Source organism: Jaculus jaculus, chromosome 20, assembly GCF_020740685.1.
Source record: "Jaculus jaculus isolate mJacJac1 chromosome 20, mJacJac1.mat.Y.cur, whole genome shotgun sequence".
Classification (NCBI taxonomy): Eukaryota; Metazoa; Chordata; class Mammalia; order Rodentia; family Dipodidae; genus Jaculus; species Jaculus jaculus.
Genome location: NC_059121.1, coordinates 12,520,917 through 12,538,157, shown reverse-complemented (window position 1 = coordinate 12,538,157; position 17,241 = coordinate 12,520,917). Strand labels below are relative to the sequence as shown.

Here is a 17,241-nt window from a genome sequence, read left to right as displayed (position 1 = left end):
TGAGCTGTCATCTGAAGCATGATGCATCACCTGACTTGAGACCCATCTTCAAAGCCCTTGTTATTTCCTAAAGTAGTATTTGGAAACGCTTAAAGCCTTAGGGAATTACCAGATCAAACTCAGTCTGAACTTGGTGCTATCAGTTGTGTAAACTCAATTTTTAGGTACATGTTCAAGATGGAGGTGTGATTGTAAACTATCTTTTATGACTCAAGAAACCTATGTGATAATGTGTAGCACTATATATAATTGACACAGGAATTTTATATAGTAAAGAAATCTGGAAAAACCATGATTTTACCACAAGACAAAGTGAAAAGGGCTCATGACAAAATAAAATAATCTATATATTCATAAATGGCAATGTCTTTTATCACATTTACATGTATTACAAAAATCTTATGAACATAGCACATAAAGAATCTAAAGGCAGAATGTAAGGAAAATATAATTTCATAATTACTACTTTTCTCATTTCCAATCAGTCTGAAATTAGTGAGATATACAGATAAAGCAAGGAAAATCAAGTCAATATTCTATTTATCCCAGAAAAAAAAGAATTATATTTATGGATCCCATAAACATAATAATTTTAACAGAAGTTTATAGAAAAGTAAGATCTAGATTAACTATTTCCCTTATTAAAAGGAAATGAGAGACATTGAGAAACATCTCTAATTTCATTTAATCCCATGTTTAAAACTATTAAATGAAAGGAACATTTTTAAAAAAGCTGTGATCAATGCTCCAGTGACTTTGCTTAAGGGAAACAAAGAACAAAAGACATTAGGACTATTCATAAATAATAGGAAAGACCAAAGTTTCACATGAGGCTCGACATATCCAGATCTTTAAAAACCTATAGATCATGAACCAAAGTCTACCAAGTATAACAACACACTTGTCACCCAAGAGATACTGTTTAGAAACCATCTCCCTTTGTACCATCCACAAGAGGGATGACTGGAAACATACAGTGAGTATGTAACTCAGCATCACCTATGGTAAAACCCATTTTGTGGTTATCATCTTATAGGAAATTAAGACTATTTGTATCACAATGGGAACTGAGCCTTTAGATTTGCTTTTAATCTAAATGTTGTTGGACATGGTTTCACATTTTAAAATCCTATTTTTTTCATTCAACATGCTTATAACTGTGCTTTCACTATCCTTGTGTTCCTGTATTAGACACTGGAATATTTAAGAATTTCTTATACATTTTCTAACATAAATAGTATGGATCTTTAAGGCATGAAATGAAGAGTAAATTATCACGACCATAATTTTTTCTACCACAATTCCCCTTGTTTGACTATCTGAGTTAACGTCACCTTGTTCCTCGCTTGGTTGTAGTTGGAAGGTGGGCGGTAGGTAAAGCAACTTGAAATGATGCACTTCTAACCAGTATGAGTCAAAAGTAAAGGCACAGAGCTATGAAAATGCCCTTCAGCCCAATTGTACGAGTACTAGCAAAGAAGTGGAGAGGTTTCTTAAAACCAAAACATTTTAGAAGACAAAATAAAATTAGCATCATGAGCTCAAGATTTCAAAAACAAATTCAGTAGAAGTTACTAAAATCTGCCTGAACCTCCGACAAGAAATTATTTAGGGTTACTCAAATATTTAGAAATATGCACTACACAAATGATATCAAAGAAAGCACAGTGTCAAAAGCCACATTAAAATTAATAACGATACCAGAGGCAAACCAAGTTCAACATAACCCCATCTGAATACTGTCATAAAAACGTATGCATGACTAAACGTAAGGATCAAGACCTCTTACCCCGTATTTACACTGGCGGGATGCTGCTCCGTACTGGAAACGACACTGCTCGTCGGCGTCATACACCTGACCTGGGGCCACAGCTGGGTAAAGAAAGTCACGCTCGGGAGGCTCGTTATCAAGGCAAGTGCCACGGCCTGAACTGTTCAACATAAAGGACCAAAGGAATTAGGCACTCTGATTTCAGTCACACAATCATGAAGTCATGTGCTGAGATCTTTGCTTTAATAATTTGATGCATGAAAAATGACACATTTTTCTACCAATAATTAGTCACATGGTGAAATAGGATCGCTTTACTAAAACCTGAATGAGAGCTCCACATTTTTTCCAACCCCAAGGCACAATGAAAATACCTCAGACAATAATCTGAAAATGCTGTATTGGCCTTTATACCATTGATTTAAACTAGTTTTTGAAGGAATCAAAACAGAATTTCAGATTGCTATGTTGGTTTGTTTTCTCTGAAAATATAAGCACATCTGGTAGTAGGATTAAAAACATGAAATGTGGAAAACAATTGCAGTTGTAATACTTAACAACTAATTTATACACTTTCACCTTGGTCAGAACAATACAGACTGTGGTCAACATGTCCATAGGTCTTGAAATCTTTCACCAAGAAGTGGGCTAAATGGCAGATAAGGCTGAGATCCAAAGTTCTCCTCTCAAGTATATTAGAATGTTTAGTCTTTTAAAGATTTCATATTTCATCTAGGGCCATCAGAATTAGAAAAAGAGAATGTTCTCTATATAATTCCTGCTTTGCAAAGTATGCCTGCACTAAAGCATAATATTTTAATTCAGTGGAACAAATAACATAAAGATCGCCAAAAGCCAGACAGAATACCTTAGTTTAAAGAGCTTTAAATTTTGCTAAATGTGATTGTTCATTTTTATTTATTCAGTGTGCATAAAATAGGACAGATGCTTTTTTGCTTTCATTTCACATGTGAGTGAGTTAGAATTTTTAAAGAATTCCTATGCCAACACTTAAAAATTTTTTCCAACATTCCTGTCCATTGTGCCAGCCCTTGTGCTTTTTTTTCCCAGATCTTTTCCATCCACTTTGCCAAAGGAAAATAATTTCACAAGTAGAAGTTCCTCAACTGTTATTTAGGACAGGACAAGTTTTCTCTTATACATAGGTAAGAAAGAACTATGCACAATAATGAGTCTCATATTCACTAAAAGCTTCACATATTCTTAAACTGCAAAGTTAATCTATTATATAAAAATGAGTACTTGCAAGCCGGGCGTGGTGGCGCACACCTGTAATCCCAGCACTTGGGAGGCAGAGGTAGGAGGATCACCGTGAGTTCGAGGCCATCCTGAGACTCCATAGTGAATTCCAGGTCAGCCTGAGCTAGAGTGAGACCCTACCTCGAAAAACCAAAAAAAAAAAAAGAGTACTTGCACAGTACGAAATTAGTATCTTTTAAAACAGAAACAAATCAATCTTTTTTCAAGACAGGGTCTAATTGTAGCTCAGGCAGACCGAGAACTCACTTTGTAGCCCAGGTTGGCCTTGAACTGATGATGATCCTCCTACCTCGGCATCCCTAGTGTTAGGATTAACACCTAACTTGAACCACACTATTCTTAAGATGACATAGATCAAAGGGATATAATATGGCCTTCTTTATGCCCCAACTTCATCAATTTTTTAAGAAAACATTTAGATAGACTAATAACTATTGTACTCACTATTGTACTCAGTTGGATTTTGCTATTGGTGGGTACATTCATTTAGGGCATTATTGTTCAAAGCATTTAACTAAGGAACAACTTTTTTTCACCCAGCTATTCAGTGTGCATGACTGAACACCTGTTTCTTCTTCATTGCACTTTCAGATCCTATCATGTACTTCAGCAAGAAAATTTATGTCCAGGTGAATTCTTAAAACACCATCTTTTGTGTGGTAATTCTGCTAGTTCTTTTGACATTTTATATTCAGGTTAATAAGAAAGTCATATTTTAAAAATAGCAGAGTAAAAGAAAGAATCTTGGCAATATGAAATATTTATGGAATAACAAGTAGTAGTATAATTCCTGAATTTTCTTCATAAAGTATGTTTCATCTCCACTTAAAGCCATAACCATATGAAATAAATCAAACAAATGATCAAAGTAAGTACCACTGTAAATCAATAGAAAAATTAAAGTTGTATACTGAAGAATTTAATTACAAGAAACTGTAGTTTACAAATATTTATCAACAGAATAATGAAAAAGTATAGGACATATTCATCTACTTGGTACTAATGCAGAATCTATTAGAAAGAACTATAAACACTGACTTTCATAAATACAGAAAATTAGACCAAAAAGTTTAGAGGAAGTACTGTGGGGACCCCAAAGAGCTTTCCTGATGGAAAATAAACTTAACTTGGAAAGAGACAAGAATAATTATTTCACTGAGATTTGCATTTCAAGGTACTAATGATCTTCTAATTAATTGCTCATGTTCTTTAAAAATACTGGATCAGGGCTGGAGAGATGGCTTAGCGGTTAAGCGCTTGCCTGTGAAGCCTAAGGACCCCGGTTCGAGGCTCGGTTCCCCAGGTCCCATGTTAGCCAGATGCACAAGGGGGCGCATGCATCTGGAGTTCGTTTGCAGAAGCTGGAAGCCCTGGCGCGCCCATTCTCTCTCTCTCCCTCTATCTGTCTTTCTCTCTGTGTCTGTCGCTCTCAAATAAATAAATAAATAAATAAAATTTAAAAAAAATACTGGATCAGATGACCAGTGCAAGGACCTTTCGACACTCAAAAATGCCATGTGTTGGGCTGGAGAGATGGCTTGACGGTTAAGGTGCTTGCTTCTGAAGCCTAAGGACCCATGTGCAACTTTATAGGTTCCTTCCTGACAACCATTATCTGGTATTGGAGTAGAACCTTGAGGAATGGATATTTTAATTTTCAATGGAAGTTAAGCAAATGTGTTGTCACATAATGTTAATAAAAATTGTCTGCAACTTTCAATTAAGTCTATAGATCATAAGGATAACAAATTATCTCTTAAAAGCAATTATTCTGGACATTTTCAGGCTTCTAAGTTATTAGTATCATCATAAAGCATAAGAACTATAGATAAAGTAGAGAAAGTAGAGAGTATGGACCTGAGAAATGTGTACTTAATTCTAAATAACTTTTCTTTCTTGTTTTTTTCTTCAAAGAATATTTCCAAATATTCAACTATAATCATTTTCTACTTATGGGTAACTACTATTCTACATTTTTAGAGTTCACCAAGTAATGTCTGATTTCTGATATTATGTTGTTAATTTTTAAAGTCAACATTCAATGCTATCAGTTTCATTTCTGACATTCCATGCACATGCCTCATTACACTTTGCTCTTCCTCATCCCCTCCCCCCACAACCTCATCATTCCTGCCCTCTTCTTGCTGATCTCTTCCGCTCCCTACACAAAACTGACAAGAGTAATTACCTGCTTCTCTTTTATTCTATCTGCTTGCTCACTTATTTGTTTGTGACAAGGTCTCACTGTGTAGACCAGGCTGGCCTTAATCCCCTTGCTTCACATTCTTGAGTGCTGGAATTACAAGTGTACACTGCCATGCCCAGCCCTCTGCTTTTCTTATTAATTCTACTTCTCAGTTGTTCATATGCCTACTTTTGGACTCCTATATAAAACAAGTCATACTATGGGGTGATTTTGTTATTTTTTGCTCAATATTGTCAAGGTGAGATACTTCTATCTTGTGGTATATAATTGTAACCCATACACTTTTATTGTTCTTTAATACTTTAATCCTCATAATTATTTATCTATTCTTTGATGAATAGTTCTGATATTGCTAACTATTGGCAGTGGAAAATTATGCTAATATGAATGTTTCTGAACAAGGTTCCCATTACAAAAGTGCAAATGTTTTTCCATTCATAAAAATGTTACATATCCTATACTTGTAATTTTCTCATTTTAGAAATATTTTCATTTATTTGCTTCTTTGAATATGTGTGTATGGGTATACCAGGGTCTCTTGCTACTGCAAATGGATGTCTGATGCTTGCACCACTTTTAGTATTTGGCTTTATGTGAGTGCTGGGGAATCAAACCTGGGCTGGCAGGCTTTTCAAGCAAGCTTCTTAACTGCCAAGTCCTCTTACCAACCCATAATTTTCTCACTTTAATATAACATACATTATGGGAGATTTTTATTTAAACTACAGCTCTTGTTAACTGAGAAATAACTGCACAATTCTTGCTATGCTAATGCTACTACTACTCATGCTACTATCAAAATAATAAAAGTAATGATATTACATGCACATTTTCTTGAATTTTCTCATTAAACAACATTTTTAAGTGTAGACAGTTTTTGACTTGGAGGGGTCACATAAGTATTTTTACACTCAGAAAACAAAACTTTACTCATTAATAAATTAAATACATAGCATCATCACCCTCCATTTGTGAGATGCTACAACTAACTATAATTAAGCTATATTTCCAGGCCCAAACTACAAGCTTGCAAACTAAATTGATGACTACTTTCTTTTTTAAAAAAAAACTATTTATTTACATGTGGGGGGTGGGCATACCAGGACATCTTGCCATGTGTTGGTTTTTGTGTCTGGCTTACATGGGTGCCCTGGAAATTAAATCCAGGCTACTAGGCTTTGAAAGCAAGTGCCTCTAATCATTGAGCAAACTTCCCAGCCCCCACAAAAATTTGTGATTACTTTTTTAACATTATATATTTTATAACTTAAAACTGAGCCTTATTTGATAGCTACAGAAATATAATTACTAAATTCAGACTCAACTTTTATTTATGCTTCTAAGACAAAAAGATGTATTAGTTATAAGAATGTATTTCTTCCTTGATTATGAAAAATCCACAGTAAATCAAAGTATATTTATATTTCCAGAAATGTTTGCAGTATGATGAGAAAGTCATCATTTAAGTACTCTAATTGCAATTTAGAGAGTTTTGTTTACATAGTCCAAAAATTAACCTTGAAAGTAGGAGCCAGAGTTCAAACTTCAACTAAAATTTATAGATCCTATATAAGATATGCCCTCCTGGCTTTGTTTCCAGAACACATACTCCTAACTGAGGTTTTTAGGTTTATCTTTACTAAAACAATTATAAATTATAGACCTATGGTCTACAATACAGTGAGTCAATCTGAAAAGAAATCTTCCTACATAGCTGTTTACATATCTTAACAGTTGTCTTAATGACAAAAGTTTAAATTTAATGTTGCTTTTTTCAAAAAGTGGTACTGATATTCATAAATTAAACATAAAGGTTGATATCATCTATAGCAAGTTAAATGTGTCTTATCTACTATATTTTCATAAGCTGCTTTATCAGTTTCTAACAATTCCCCCTAAATGTAATAGTGTAATAATACACAGACTTAAATGTCTATCTAGAGTCTAATCTTTCTCTCTCACCCACTATGTGACAAGATGCTTCAATATAATTGAACATGTCACTTCCCATATACAAAGTCTGCATGACTAGTCATTTGTTCTATGTCTTCTCCATGTGTAATCGTGACTTAACAAAGATATTTATGGTTAGGGCCAGGTTCTCCAAATGTGGCAGACCAGTAGAAGGGGAGGGGGGACTGTTCTGCCAAGTTCTTTCTTGGACACTAAGTATTTTTTTTTTTTTAGAAAGATCCATCTATAAATGTGTTTTCCATCTATTAGATTGATGTGAAGCTGCAAAGTCAACTTCTACAGAGGAAATATGCAGCTTTGGTTGGTCCATTTGGTGTCCCCTCGTTGGCAGCTCTCTCTCACTCCTCTTGCTAGTTTCCTTTCGTTCCTAGCACTGTCTCTCAATGCATTCATTCAGCTTCCATTCGTGTGTGAAAATGGATCTCTATTTCACTTGAAATGGCAGAAAATTTTGCTATAAATCTTTGATAGTTCAAACAATTTAACATCCTTTAAATAGTGTAAGAACTGATTTGCAAAGCCCCCATATCCTTTAGAAATGACATGAAATCACTCTGTACTATTGTTAAATGGTGGAGAATGTGTGGAAAACTTGCCTAAATTACTGCTGGCTGCCTTCCTATGGTTGGCAATTAGCCCATAGTCATCAATGAGTCTGAGCCAGAATAGCAGGCTCATCTTTCTCTATTTTCTAAATAAGTAAATAAATAAGTCCCGCAGGCAGATAGGAAAGACACTACCTGCAAAGCCGTCTTCGGAAAACATCAGAAGCTGGCATAACACGTCCATTTTAACGGAAATGGGTTCTTTATTATTTAATCAGGACAGCTTCTGGGCGATTCATGAACCACTTATTGAATCACCGAGTTTAAGAAATCTGAAAAAAAATATTGGGAGTTGGTAAACACCATCTCCTGATTGATCAATAGCACCTAGTGTTGCAGAATGACAAGACTTTGTATTCTACTGGCATTTTAAGGCCATGATTTTTTTTTTCAATTAAACAGTAAATAGTGAAGCTCTATAAATCATAGAAAGCTCATTGTTAAATCCACCATTATCTTAGACCTACCTAGTCACTAAGTAAAGACAAGTATGCACTTTGTTAGCTAGGCTGCAGTTCCTAAACCATCTTGTAAGATTTGCTTTCATCAAAAGAAAAACTAAAATAAAGTGTTATGAACCTTTCTGACCCATCTAGAAAGTATAAGTGTAACCTCTTCCTTGATTAAAAAAAAAAAAAAATCTCTGGATTTAAAAAAATACATCACCCCGAGCTGTTAAAGCAATTAAGTTCATTGCATAGTAAAATGGAACAAAGCAGTTTAAGAAAATTACTATTATGTCTTTGTGCTCCAGTGAACTGACCTTTCTGATCCTTTATTGGCTGTACAGATTACAATCAGATTTGTTTAGTTTGTTATTAAAGAAAAATTGGGGAAAAACAATGTCTTCCCCAATTCTCTATTTTCTTTCATATTTATCCTTTCTTTATGGTTCTGAGTATTTCCAAGAGTACCCATAGGAAGAACATTTTAATAACATACAGGATAAATAATTCCATTAGGCCTCATCAACACTAATTATATACACAAAATGCATGGAAGCAGGAAGGATTAAATAATGCCTTTGGATTAGTTACTTTAATTGATTCAAGGGAACACTTTATTGCAACTTGTAACAATTCTACATCTTTCACTAAGCCAATAGTGATTTCTTAATTGTAGCAAGTTAAAGGTTTTCTTTTGTAGTGTCAACAACCATTGTATGGCTTCAGCTAGATAAGATCTGGCAGGAGTTCAAAACTAGCTCATATATATATATATGTGTGCATTTTAGTGGAGAAAAGAACACACTAAATTTATTACATGCCCATAGCATGCGAGCCTGTCCTCTGTCGTTGTATTTGGTGTATAGAGTTGGCACTGGCTCATGAGTAGAGTACTAGCCAACAGTACAGAAACAAGGCACAGGGGGAAGGAATAGAGGCTATACTTCAATTTTAATAAGTACAATCAACACTGAAACAACAAGGGAGGGTTGTCATTGTAAATGCTCGGGAATACCGAACATGTTAATAGTATAATTTGGATTTATGATAGAGTTCAAGATTCCATTCTAGAAACATCAGCCAAGTCAATAGAGAAATTTCAGATCTGGCCAGATTTCTGGACACAGCAGATTTTCAATAGTGATTAAAATTTAAGTAAATTATTTGATTTAAACCACCATGGAAAATTATATTATCAGTACTTTATATTAAAAATAAGCAAAAGATAGCCGGGCGTGGTGGCACATGCCTTTAATCCCAGCACTCAGGAGGCAGAGGTAGGAGGATCGCCGTGAGTTTGAGGCCACCCTGAGATCCTGAGACTACATAGTGAATTCCAGGTCAGCCTGGACTAGAGTGAAATCCTACCTCAGAAAACCAAAAAAAAAAAAAAAAAAGCAAAAGATCTCTGTGGTATATTTTAGAGTACTTCACCATAAAAGATATGCAAATAATAAAAACATGAAGCCATATATTTAAAAAGGATAGTCTATAATATGCTTATTCAGAACTATATTCTGAATTAATTTCCAATTACTTAAATTCTATTATCTCATTAATTAATTTTAAATACCTAATTTATATGTTTACCTATTGATTTTTGAGTAAAGCACTGTGGTAGGTAATTTTAAATTTCCTTTTAAAAACTACATGATTATAAGTTTTCAGTAATTAATATAATTAATAATATAAGTTTTCAGAAATTAGTAGCCAACAGAGAAAACTTTAGTGCATAATTTTATCCTATGTAAACTATTTGAACCTAAAATTCTTATAATGCTAATATAACACCAGTATAAATGCTAATATAAACAATGATACATGCCAATTTTTAAGAATGCCTATGCTTGCATGTCCTTTATATAGGTCTCATTTTTTTCAGGGTATTTAATCTCTTCTCCCCATAGGGGAAAAAAATTAACTAAACAGTTGAAGGCACCAATAAAGCAATAAAGCAGTGAATTCATGATAGCACATAAAATAGTAATGTTTGTAATTTTAATGAATGTCAGTTAAGTGATTTGTGTGTGTATATATATATATCGCACATACACAATCATGTATAGCATATCTAATGGAATAAGTATAATGATTTAAACTCATTTTAAAAAGCTAGGCCCCTAAAGATTAGAAGAAAAAAAGGTTAAGTAATGCTCTGGGCCACACAGCCAGAAAGGAACGCCCGAGTCTAACCAGTTCCTAAAGTCAGCCCGAAAGCCCATGTGTGTGACATGTGAAGAATATATCTTTTCATAAACATAGTTGTCCTTGAGCTAACATATATTTGTCTCATTTAAATAACCAAATTCTGGCAAATGTAGTAGAGAAACACAATAAGAAGTTTAACAAACTATAAAAGAGATGGGTCACTCAAATTTTTTCTTCAGAATGTCCATGTTCTGGCCACTTAGTTTTTTATTATTGTTGCTATTGTTTGTTACTACTGGAAACTTTGGTACTCCTGTAGAACTCATCTTTTTTATTTCCACTGATATACTGAATATGTAATCACTGAATTAAAAGGTTGGCTTATTCATTATTAAATTGTGCAAATATAAATTCTTTCTGAAATTGTTTTCCATTGAATGAAAAGTTATAATCACTCATAATGTCAGTCACACCCATATCCTAGCTTCACTTTCTCTAGTTTAGTCAATAAGCTTTGGGTATGAGCTGAAAATTTTGCCATGATGATACACTAAAGCATACAAGAGCAGCCTGAGATATAACTGGGACCTATAAAGGTTATCGTGATACAAAGTTTGAAGCCCTGCGTAGCAGGCTTCCACCAATGAGGTACTTCTGGAACCAGTTATCATCACTCTCCAGAGATTACTTACTCTAGAAAGCTGGTGATATAGTCTCGACTGCAGGCAGACCAGGAAAAGGGATTGGTATTTGCAGTAATGTGAGCTGCCATAAGTTTTGCTGCTTCATGACCTTTCGTCCCACAAGAATTTCCAATTCCATCATGGTTCATACCAAAACTGTTTTAATGAGGAACGAAAATAAGAAACATAAAAGAAAGGAATAAGAAAAAAATTTAAATAAACAAACCCCTAACACATCTTTTATTTCCTTATTGGATCATTTATTAGCCTTATCAAAGTATGATTTTGATCAAGGTAGACTCATCCTCTACAGAAATGTAGGATTAATGATAAGCTAAGGAAGAAGTCAATGATAAAAATAAATGTCAAATACTCTATGTTTATCATGTATTCTCAAGTTAACAATATCACAAGAATGAATCTCTCTTTTAACTAAAGGAAAATATATATTAATCCTCACTCGACAGATGAGAAAATTGAGATTTAGCAAACATAAATGACTCATTAATGATCACATAGTATTAAAATTGTTAGTAGAACCCAAATATTAACATGCTATAGTGTTCTGTCTAATTCACTGTACTGAATCAAAAAGGAAATGATAAAAACCATGACTATGATTCACTGAGATCTAGAAATAGGCCAACACAGAAGTTCATTTCATGACTAGCATTGAGAAAGGAGTTTAAATACATACATAATTTAGGTTTGTGTACTTTTATTTTTATTTAAAAATTTTATTTTATTCGTGCATGTATGTGTGTGGTGAAGGGTTGGGTGCCAGGGCCTCTCGCTGCTACAAATGAACACCAGATGCTTGTTCAACTTTTTGCATCCAGTTTACATAGGTGACTTGGGAATTGAACACTGTGTGGGCAAGCATTGCAAAGCAAGCACCTTTAACTGCTGAGCCAACTTTCCAGCCTGTGTGTGTGTGTGTGTGTGTGTGTGTGTGTGTGTGTGTGTGTGTGTGTTTAAAGCACCTTTCAAAAGCTCCTAATATATTTAAGGCTCATGGCTTTTGTTTGCCATAGCTCCATTGTTCAAAGGTTTTATGTATCATTTTTCCATGTCCAACAACCATGCTTTGTGCTACATGTATGACCTCAAAACACCAGATAATAATAAACAAATGTCAAGAAAAACATGGTCACTTTTAAACCTTTTGTTTGTTTGTTTGTTTTTGTTTTTGTTTTCTGAGGTAGGGTCTTGCTTGCTTTAGCTCAGGCTGCCCTGGAATTCACTATGTAGCCTCAGGATGGCCTTGAACTCACAGCAATCCTCCTATCTCTGCTGGGATTAAAGGTGTGTGCTACCATGCCCAGCTTAACCCTTTTATTTTAAACCTTATTTTAGCCTTTCATCTTACACAAGTAGCCAGAGAGCTGACTAAAAAGTAAAGTTCTATTGTAACTATACATTCAAGGAGATATGACAAGAACATGAGGTAGATGGGGAGTTGCTATTGGACAGTCTGGAAAGGTAGTTAAGAACAGGTAAGTACAGGACACTTACTAAAAGTAAACATGGGACTGGAGAGATTGCTTAGTGGTTAAGACACTTGTTTGCAAAGCCAAAGGACCCAGGTATAATTCCCCAGTACCCATATAAAGCCAGATGCACAAAGTGGCACATGCTCCTGGAGTTTGTTTGCTGTGGCTAAAGGCCCTGGTGCACCCAGTCCTCTCTTTATCTATCTGCATCTCTCTCTCTTTCTCAGAGAAATCAAATATGATAAAAGTAAATATGAAAATCTGCCCTCTTAGTGACGTGGAGACATACTATTATGATCTGAATTAGATCACTGGATAAATAGGTATGCAAAGTTGACGTGTTCATGTTAAGAAAGCAGAATGGATTAGTCTTTATAAATATACTATGAAGAGTCAAATGAGGACACATGACATGCATACACATTTGGGAGAAAGGAGATGATAACTGAGATGGTGGCACTAATAAACATAAAGATAACAAATGTATGAGCATCTAGAGACCTAAATAAAACAAATACTCCCAAGAATAGTAATTTGACATTAATATACTAGAGTCAACCTCCTTTGATTGTATTCAAAGATTGTATTCAAAGATTGTGAACACAGAATTTTCAGGTCAGTTAGAAATAGTCTTCCCAAACAGTCAACTACACATTTATGTAACAATCTAAATGATGTAAAGAAATGTGCAGTTTAAGAAAATTAAATATTATCTCAAAGTTAACACCAATGTATTAATTCTACTAGTTTCTTTTCAAATAATCTCGTTAAAAAGTGACATCCTTGGCTCGGGAAATGGCCCATACAAGTCTGAGCACCATAAAAGCCATAGCCATGGCTACGAAGATGGGTCTATAGTTAAGGGCACTTTCTGGCAAAGCCTACCAGACAAGCTTCCATCTCCCAGTACCCATGTAAAGCCAGATGCACAAAAACCATACCCAGTGGTACATCTGTCTGTAATCCAAACGCATCTATAGTGGTGGGAGGTGGAGTCAGGAGACACTTGAAACTCATGGCCCCTAGTCCATCATTCCAGCAGAAAAACAGAAAAGAGGGCCTGTCTCAAGTAAGATGCAAGGCAATGACCCCTACCCCAAGATTGACCTCTGACGTTCACTGGACCATGGCACACATGCCTCTATATACACACAAACATGATGCACACACAAACCATGTGATTTCCTTTTAGTCTGCAAAGCCTCAGAATTCATGTTCGCACTTCCAGGTTCCATATAGCCATACACACAGTGACACAAATGCGTGATGTACATGCATACAAGGTGGCTCACACATCTGGAGTACATTTGCAGCAGCTAAGGCCCTAGCATCCCATTCCTTCTCTCTCTCTCTCTCAACCTCTCTCTCTAAAAATAAATAAAAAATCATATATTTCAGACAACCACAATTTTACAATAGCACATTGCCTTGGAGTATAGAAATAAGGATACTAAGAAAAGAGACAACTGGAAACATTAAATTTCAGTGTTAGAAGATGATAATGGCTTCAGTTATTTAGTGATTGGCTTTCATAAACAATATCAAGTACTTGCCAATTCCTTATTACATGAAGTTTCAAGAAGCTATGGCCAATCATTAATTTTGTGGAATAGCATTAAATTACTATTTATTTAATTCTAGTTTTTGAAGTAATTCTAGTAGCTGGGTTCTGGTCCTATATCTTGTGAGAAAAAAAAAAAAGACACTACCTTATAACCATGTTTTGGTAACTAAATCTCATGCTTTTTCCTTTGCTTCTGAGAGTCTGAGACCCTTGCCAGTACTAAACCTCTTCTGGAATAGGGATTCCATTTGGCCTGGGGAATATGTTAATGTGTTAGATAGGTATAACACAGCTGCTGATAGAATTGGTATGGAACACCATAAAGAGACAAAAGAGATATAAACTTTGGGTGCTTACCCTGTTTCCCATAAAATACTAGATCAGGCAACAACAGCAGAATGTTTACAGACAGGGTGCCCTTTAGGACTAATCCAAGGTGCAACTATGTGTGCTGATGTGGCTACATAAATGATAAGGGGGACCCAACCATTACTGAAGAAAAACATGAAATTCTTTCTAGCTTCACGTGCTCCTAGTTACCTTAAGAAATCACTGGTTTTGGAGGCCATGCAGCTGAGTAATATATTATCAGCTTCCTGTTGCACTGAAAACAACGCTGATATGTGGATTCCAACAGGTACGTAAGTTGCTTTGTAGAAAATTAAAGAATACTTTTACTCAATACACACACACACACACACACACACACACACACACACACACACACACAGACACTTTTTTTCAGGTAAGCTAGAACACGTAGGAACAGGGAGGAGTTGGACGCTTCCTCCCTGCTGGCTAGCTTTTATAGTGCTAGAAGTCATCCATAGTCCTACCCAGCTGTGAACTATGTGTGCTCCAGAAAGAACCTGCCAGGCTAGATGTGCCCATGAATGCAATAGTGGTGTGACTGTTATAGCAGTAACCAACTGCCTCCTGACTGGATTTGAGACCCACTTCACTGGAGAGAATTTATGCTTGGTACTGAAAATCTGGCCAAAAGCCCATAGCTAAGGATATAGACCTTATATGGGCACCTAATACTGTGGCAATGCTACATTGACAGGTTGTCAAACTGTCTAATAAATAAATATCTATGTTTGTATCTATAGATTTGTGTTGCTTTCAGCCTTATAAGCTGGGCAGAAGGGTTAATACAGGGGTCTGTAGTTTGCAAAATTGCTTAGAATAAGTGGCTGTTGTAAGCAAGCCCTAAACAGGAAGTGGATTAGTTGGAATGAAGAGTTTGGGGAGGGGAAGAAGAGAGGATAATTGGGGTGAATAAAATCAGAATACATCATATAAGTGTATAGAGTTTCTCTCTGCAGCCCAGCTCACGGATCATACCAAGTGCTAGGATTACAGGTTTACCCTACCATGCACAGCTAAAACAGTGACTCTTTTTTATTTTTATTTATTTATTTGAGAGAAAAAGAGGAAGAGAGAGAGAGAGAGAAAATAGGCGTGCCACAGCCTCCAGCCACTACAAACAAACTCCAGATGCATGTGTCACCTTGTGCATCTGGCTTACATGGGTCCTGGAAAATCGAACCTCAGTCCTTTGGCTTTGCAGGCAAGCACTAAACCATCTCACTAGCCCCAAACACTGACTCTTAACTGGAACCTGTAGACATTTGATAGGTGACTGAAATGGGATAAAAGACTTCCAGCTGGGTGTGATGGCGCACACCTTTAATCCCAGCACTTGTGAGGCAGAGGGAGGTGGATCACTGTGAGTTCAAGGCCACCCTGAGATTATTATATACTGAATTCCAGGTGAGCCTGGGCTACAATGAGACTCTACCTGAAAAAAAAAAAAAGACTTCTAGTTGCTTTCTTCATATTGTATCTGTCTTTTTTAATGCTTCAAAAACTTTTCTAAGCCAAGCATGGCGATCTGAGCCTTTAATCCCAGCACTCAGGAGGCAGAGGTAGGAGGACTGATGTGAATTTGAGGCTATCTTGGTGCACTACAGAGTAATTTCCAGGTCAGCCTGGGCTACAGTGAAACCCTACCTCAAAAAAAGCAAATCTTTGTCAGGCTCTCTTTAGCTCTGTGTGTAGACATGCTGAGAAGTTTTGTTCAGGACTGTAATAGGCTAACTCTGCCTGCCCACCCACTAGAATGGACATGTGTTTCTTCTAGGCTACTTTTGTATTTTCTTGGCAACTTAAGTGCTTAGAGTCCTCACACCTATTATAGAGTCAGAACATTTATAAAGCTGTCATACATAGGACCTAGGGACTTAAATCTGGGTCCTCTGGCTTTGCAGGCAAGCACCTTAACCACTAAACCATCCCTCCAGCCCAGGACATTTATGTATGATCATCATGATGACAGGTGTAACTCAACATTTCCTTTTATAAAAAATATTTTTATTTGTTTGCATGCAGAGAGATAGAGAGAGAAGAGAAAAGAGATTGAAAGAGAATGAGAATGAGTATGCCAGAGACTCTAACCACTGCAAATGAACTCCAGATACATTCCTCACTTTATGCATCTGGCTTCACATGGGTACTTGAGAATTGAACTTGGGTCCTTAGACTTGCAGACAAGCACCTTAACCACTAAGCAATCTCTCCAGTCCTAACTCAACATTTTCTGAATGAAGTTAATAACACATTAGTTAACCAAGTACAAGGCCAGGATGTTTGGGCACAAGAAGATGGGCAATTTACCAAATTTTGGGTTGCCCAGAAACCAATAAAAGCCTGGTGCTTCTTTTGTTTAGATGAGCAGTCTGGTGTCTTGTGACCAGTGATGGCTCCCTTTGGTTTGAGTTGGCTGGCTCACATTGAGTTCTCAATAAAGAAGCACATTGGCTGGTCACATTCATATATATGGATCAGTCCTATTTCTACAGTTTTCATGCCATGATCTCCCACCATTCAGTATTAACCTTAAACTTCAACTTCTGGGACATGAACTTACAGATATCCTCAGGACTTTCAAATTAGCAATTTCCTAATTGGATCTGGTTCTGATGTCAAACCAAACTAGTGAAAGTCTCTCAATATGAACTGACAGAATGTGGTTAGTTAACATAATTTGCTTTAGACTCCTGTTGCC

General features: G+C 35.9%; 1 protein-coding gene across 4 annotated transcripts in view; it reads right to left on the bottom strand.

The window, feature by feature from the left end:
• Adamts6 (ADAM metallopeptidase with thrombospondin type 1 motif 6) overlaps positions 1-17,241 on the bottom strand; it is a 278,164-nt gene that overhangs the window by 120,011 nt on the left and 140,912 nt on the right. For 3 of the 4 annotated variants that reach the window (XM_045138994.1, XM_045138996.1, XM_045138997.1), the window contains 2 exons: positions 11,124-11,270; positions 1,790-1,931 (listed from right to left, as the gene is read on the bottom strand). In XM_045138994.1, coding sequence (XP_044994929.1) covers positions 1,790-1,931; positions 11,124-11,270 — 289 coding nt within the window. The remainder of the gene's footprint in view (positions 1-1,789; positions 1,932-11,123; positions 11,271-17,241) is intronic. The other variant, XM_045138995.1, reaches the window with a different exon arrangement.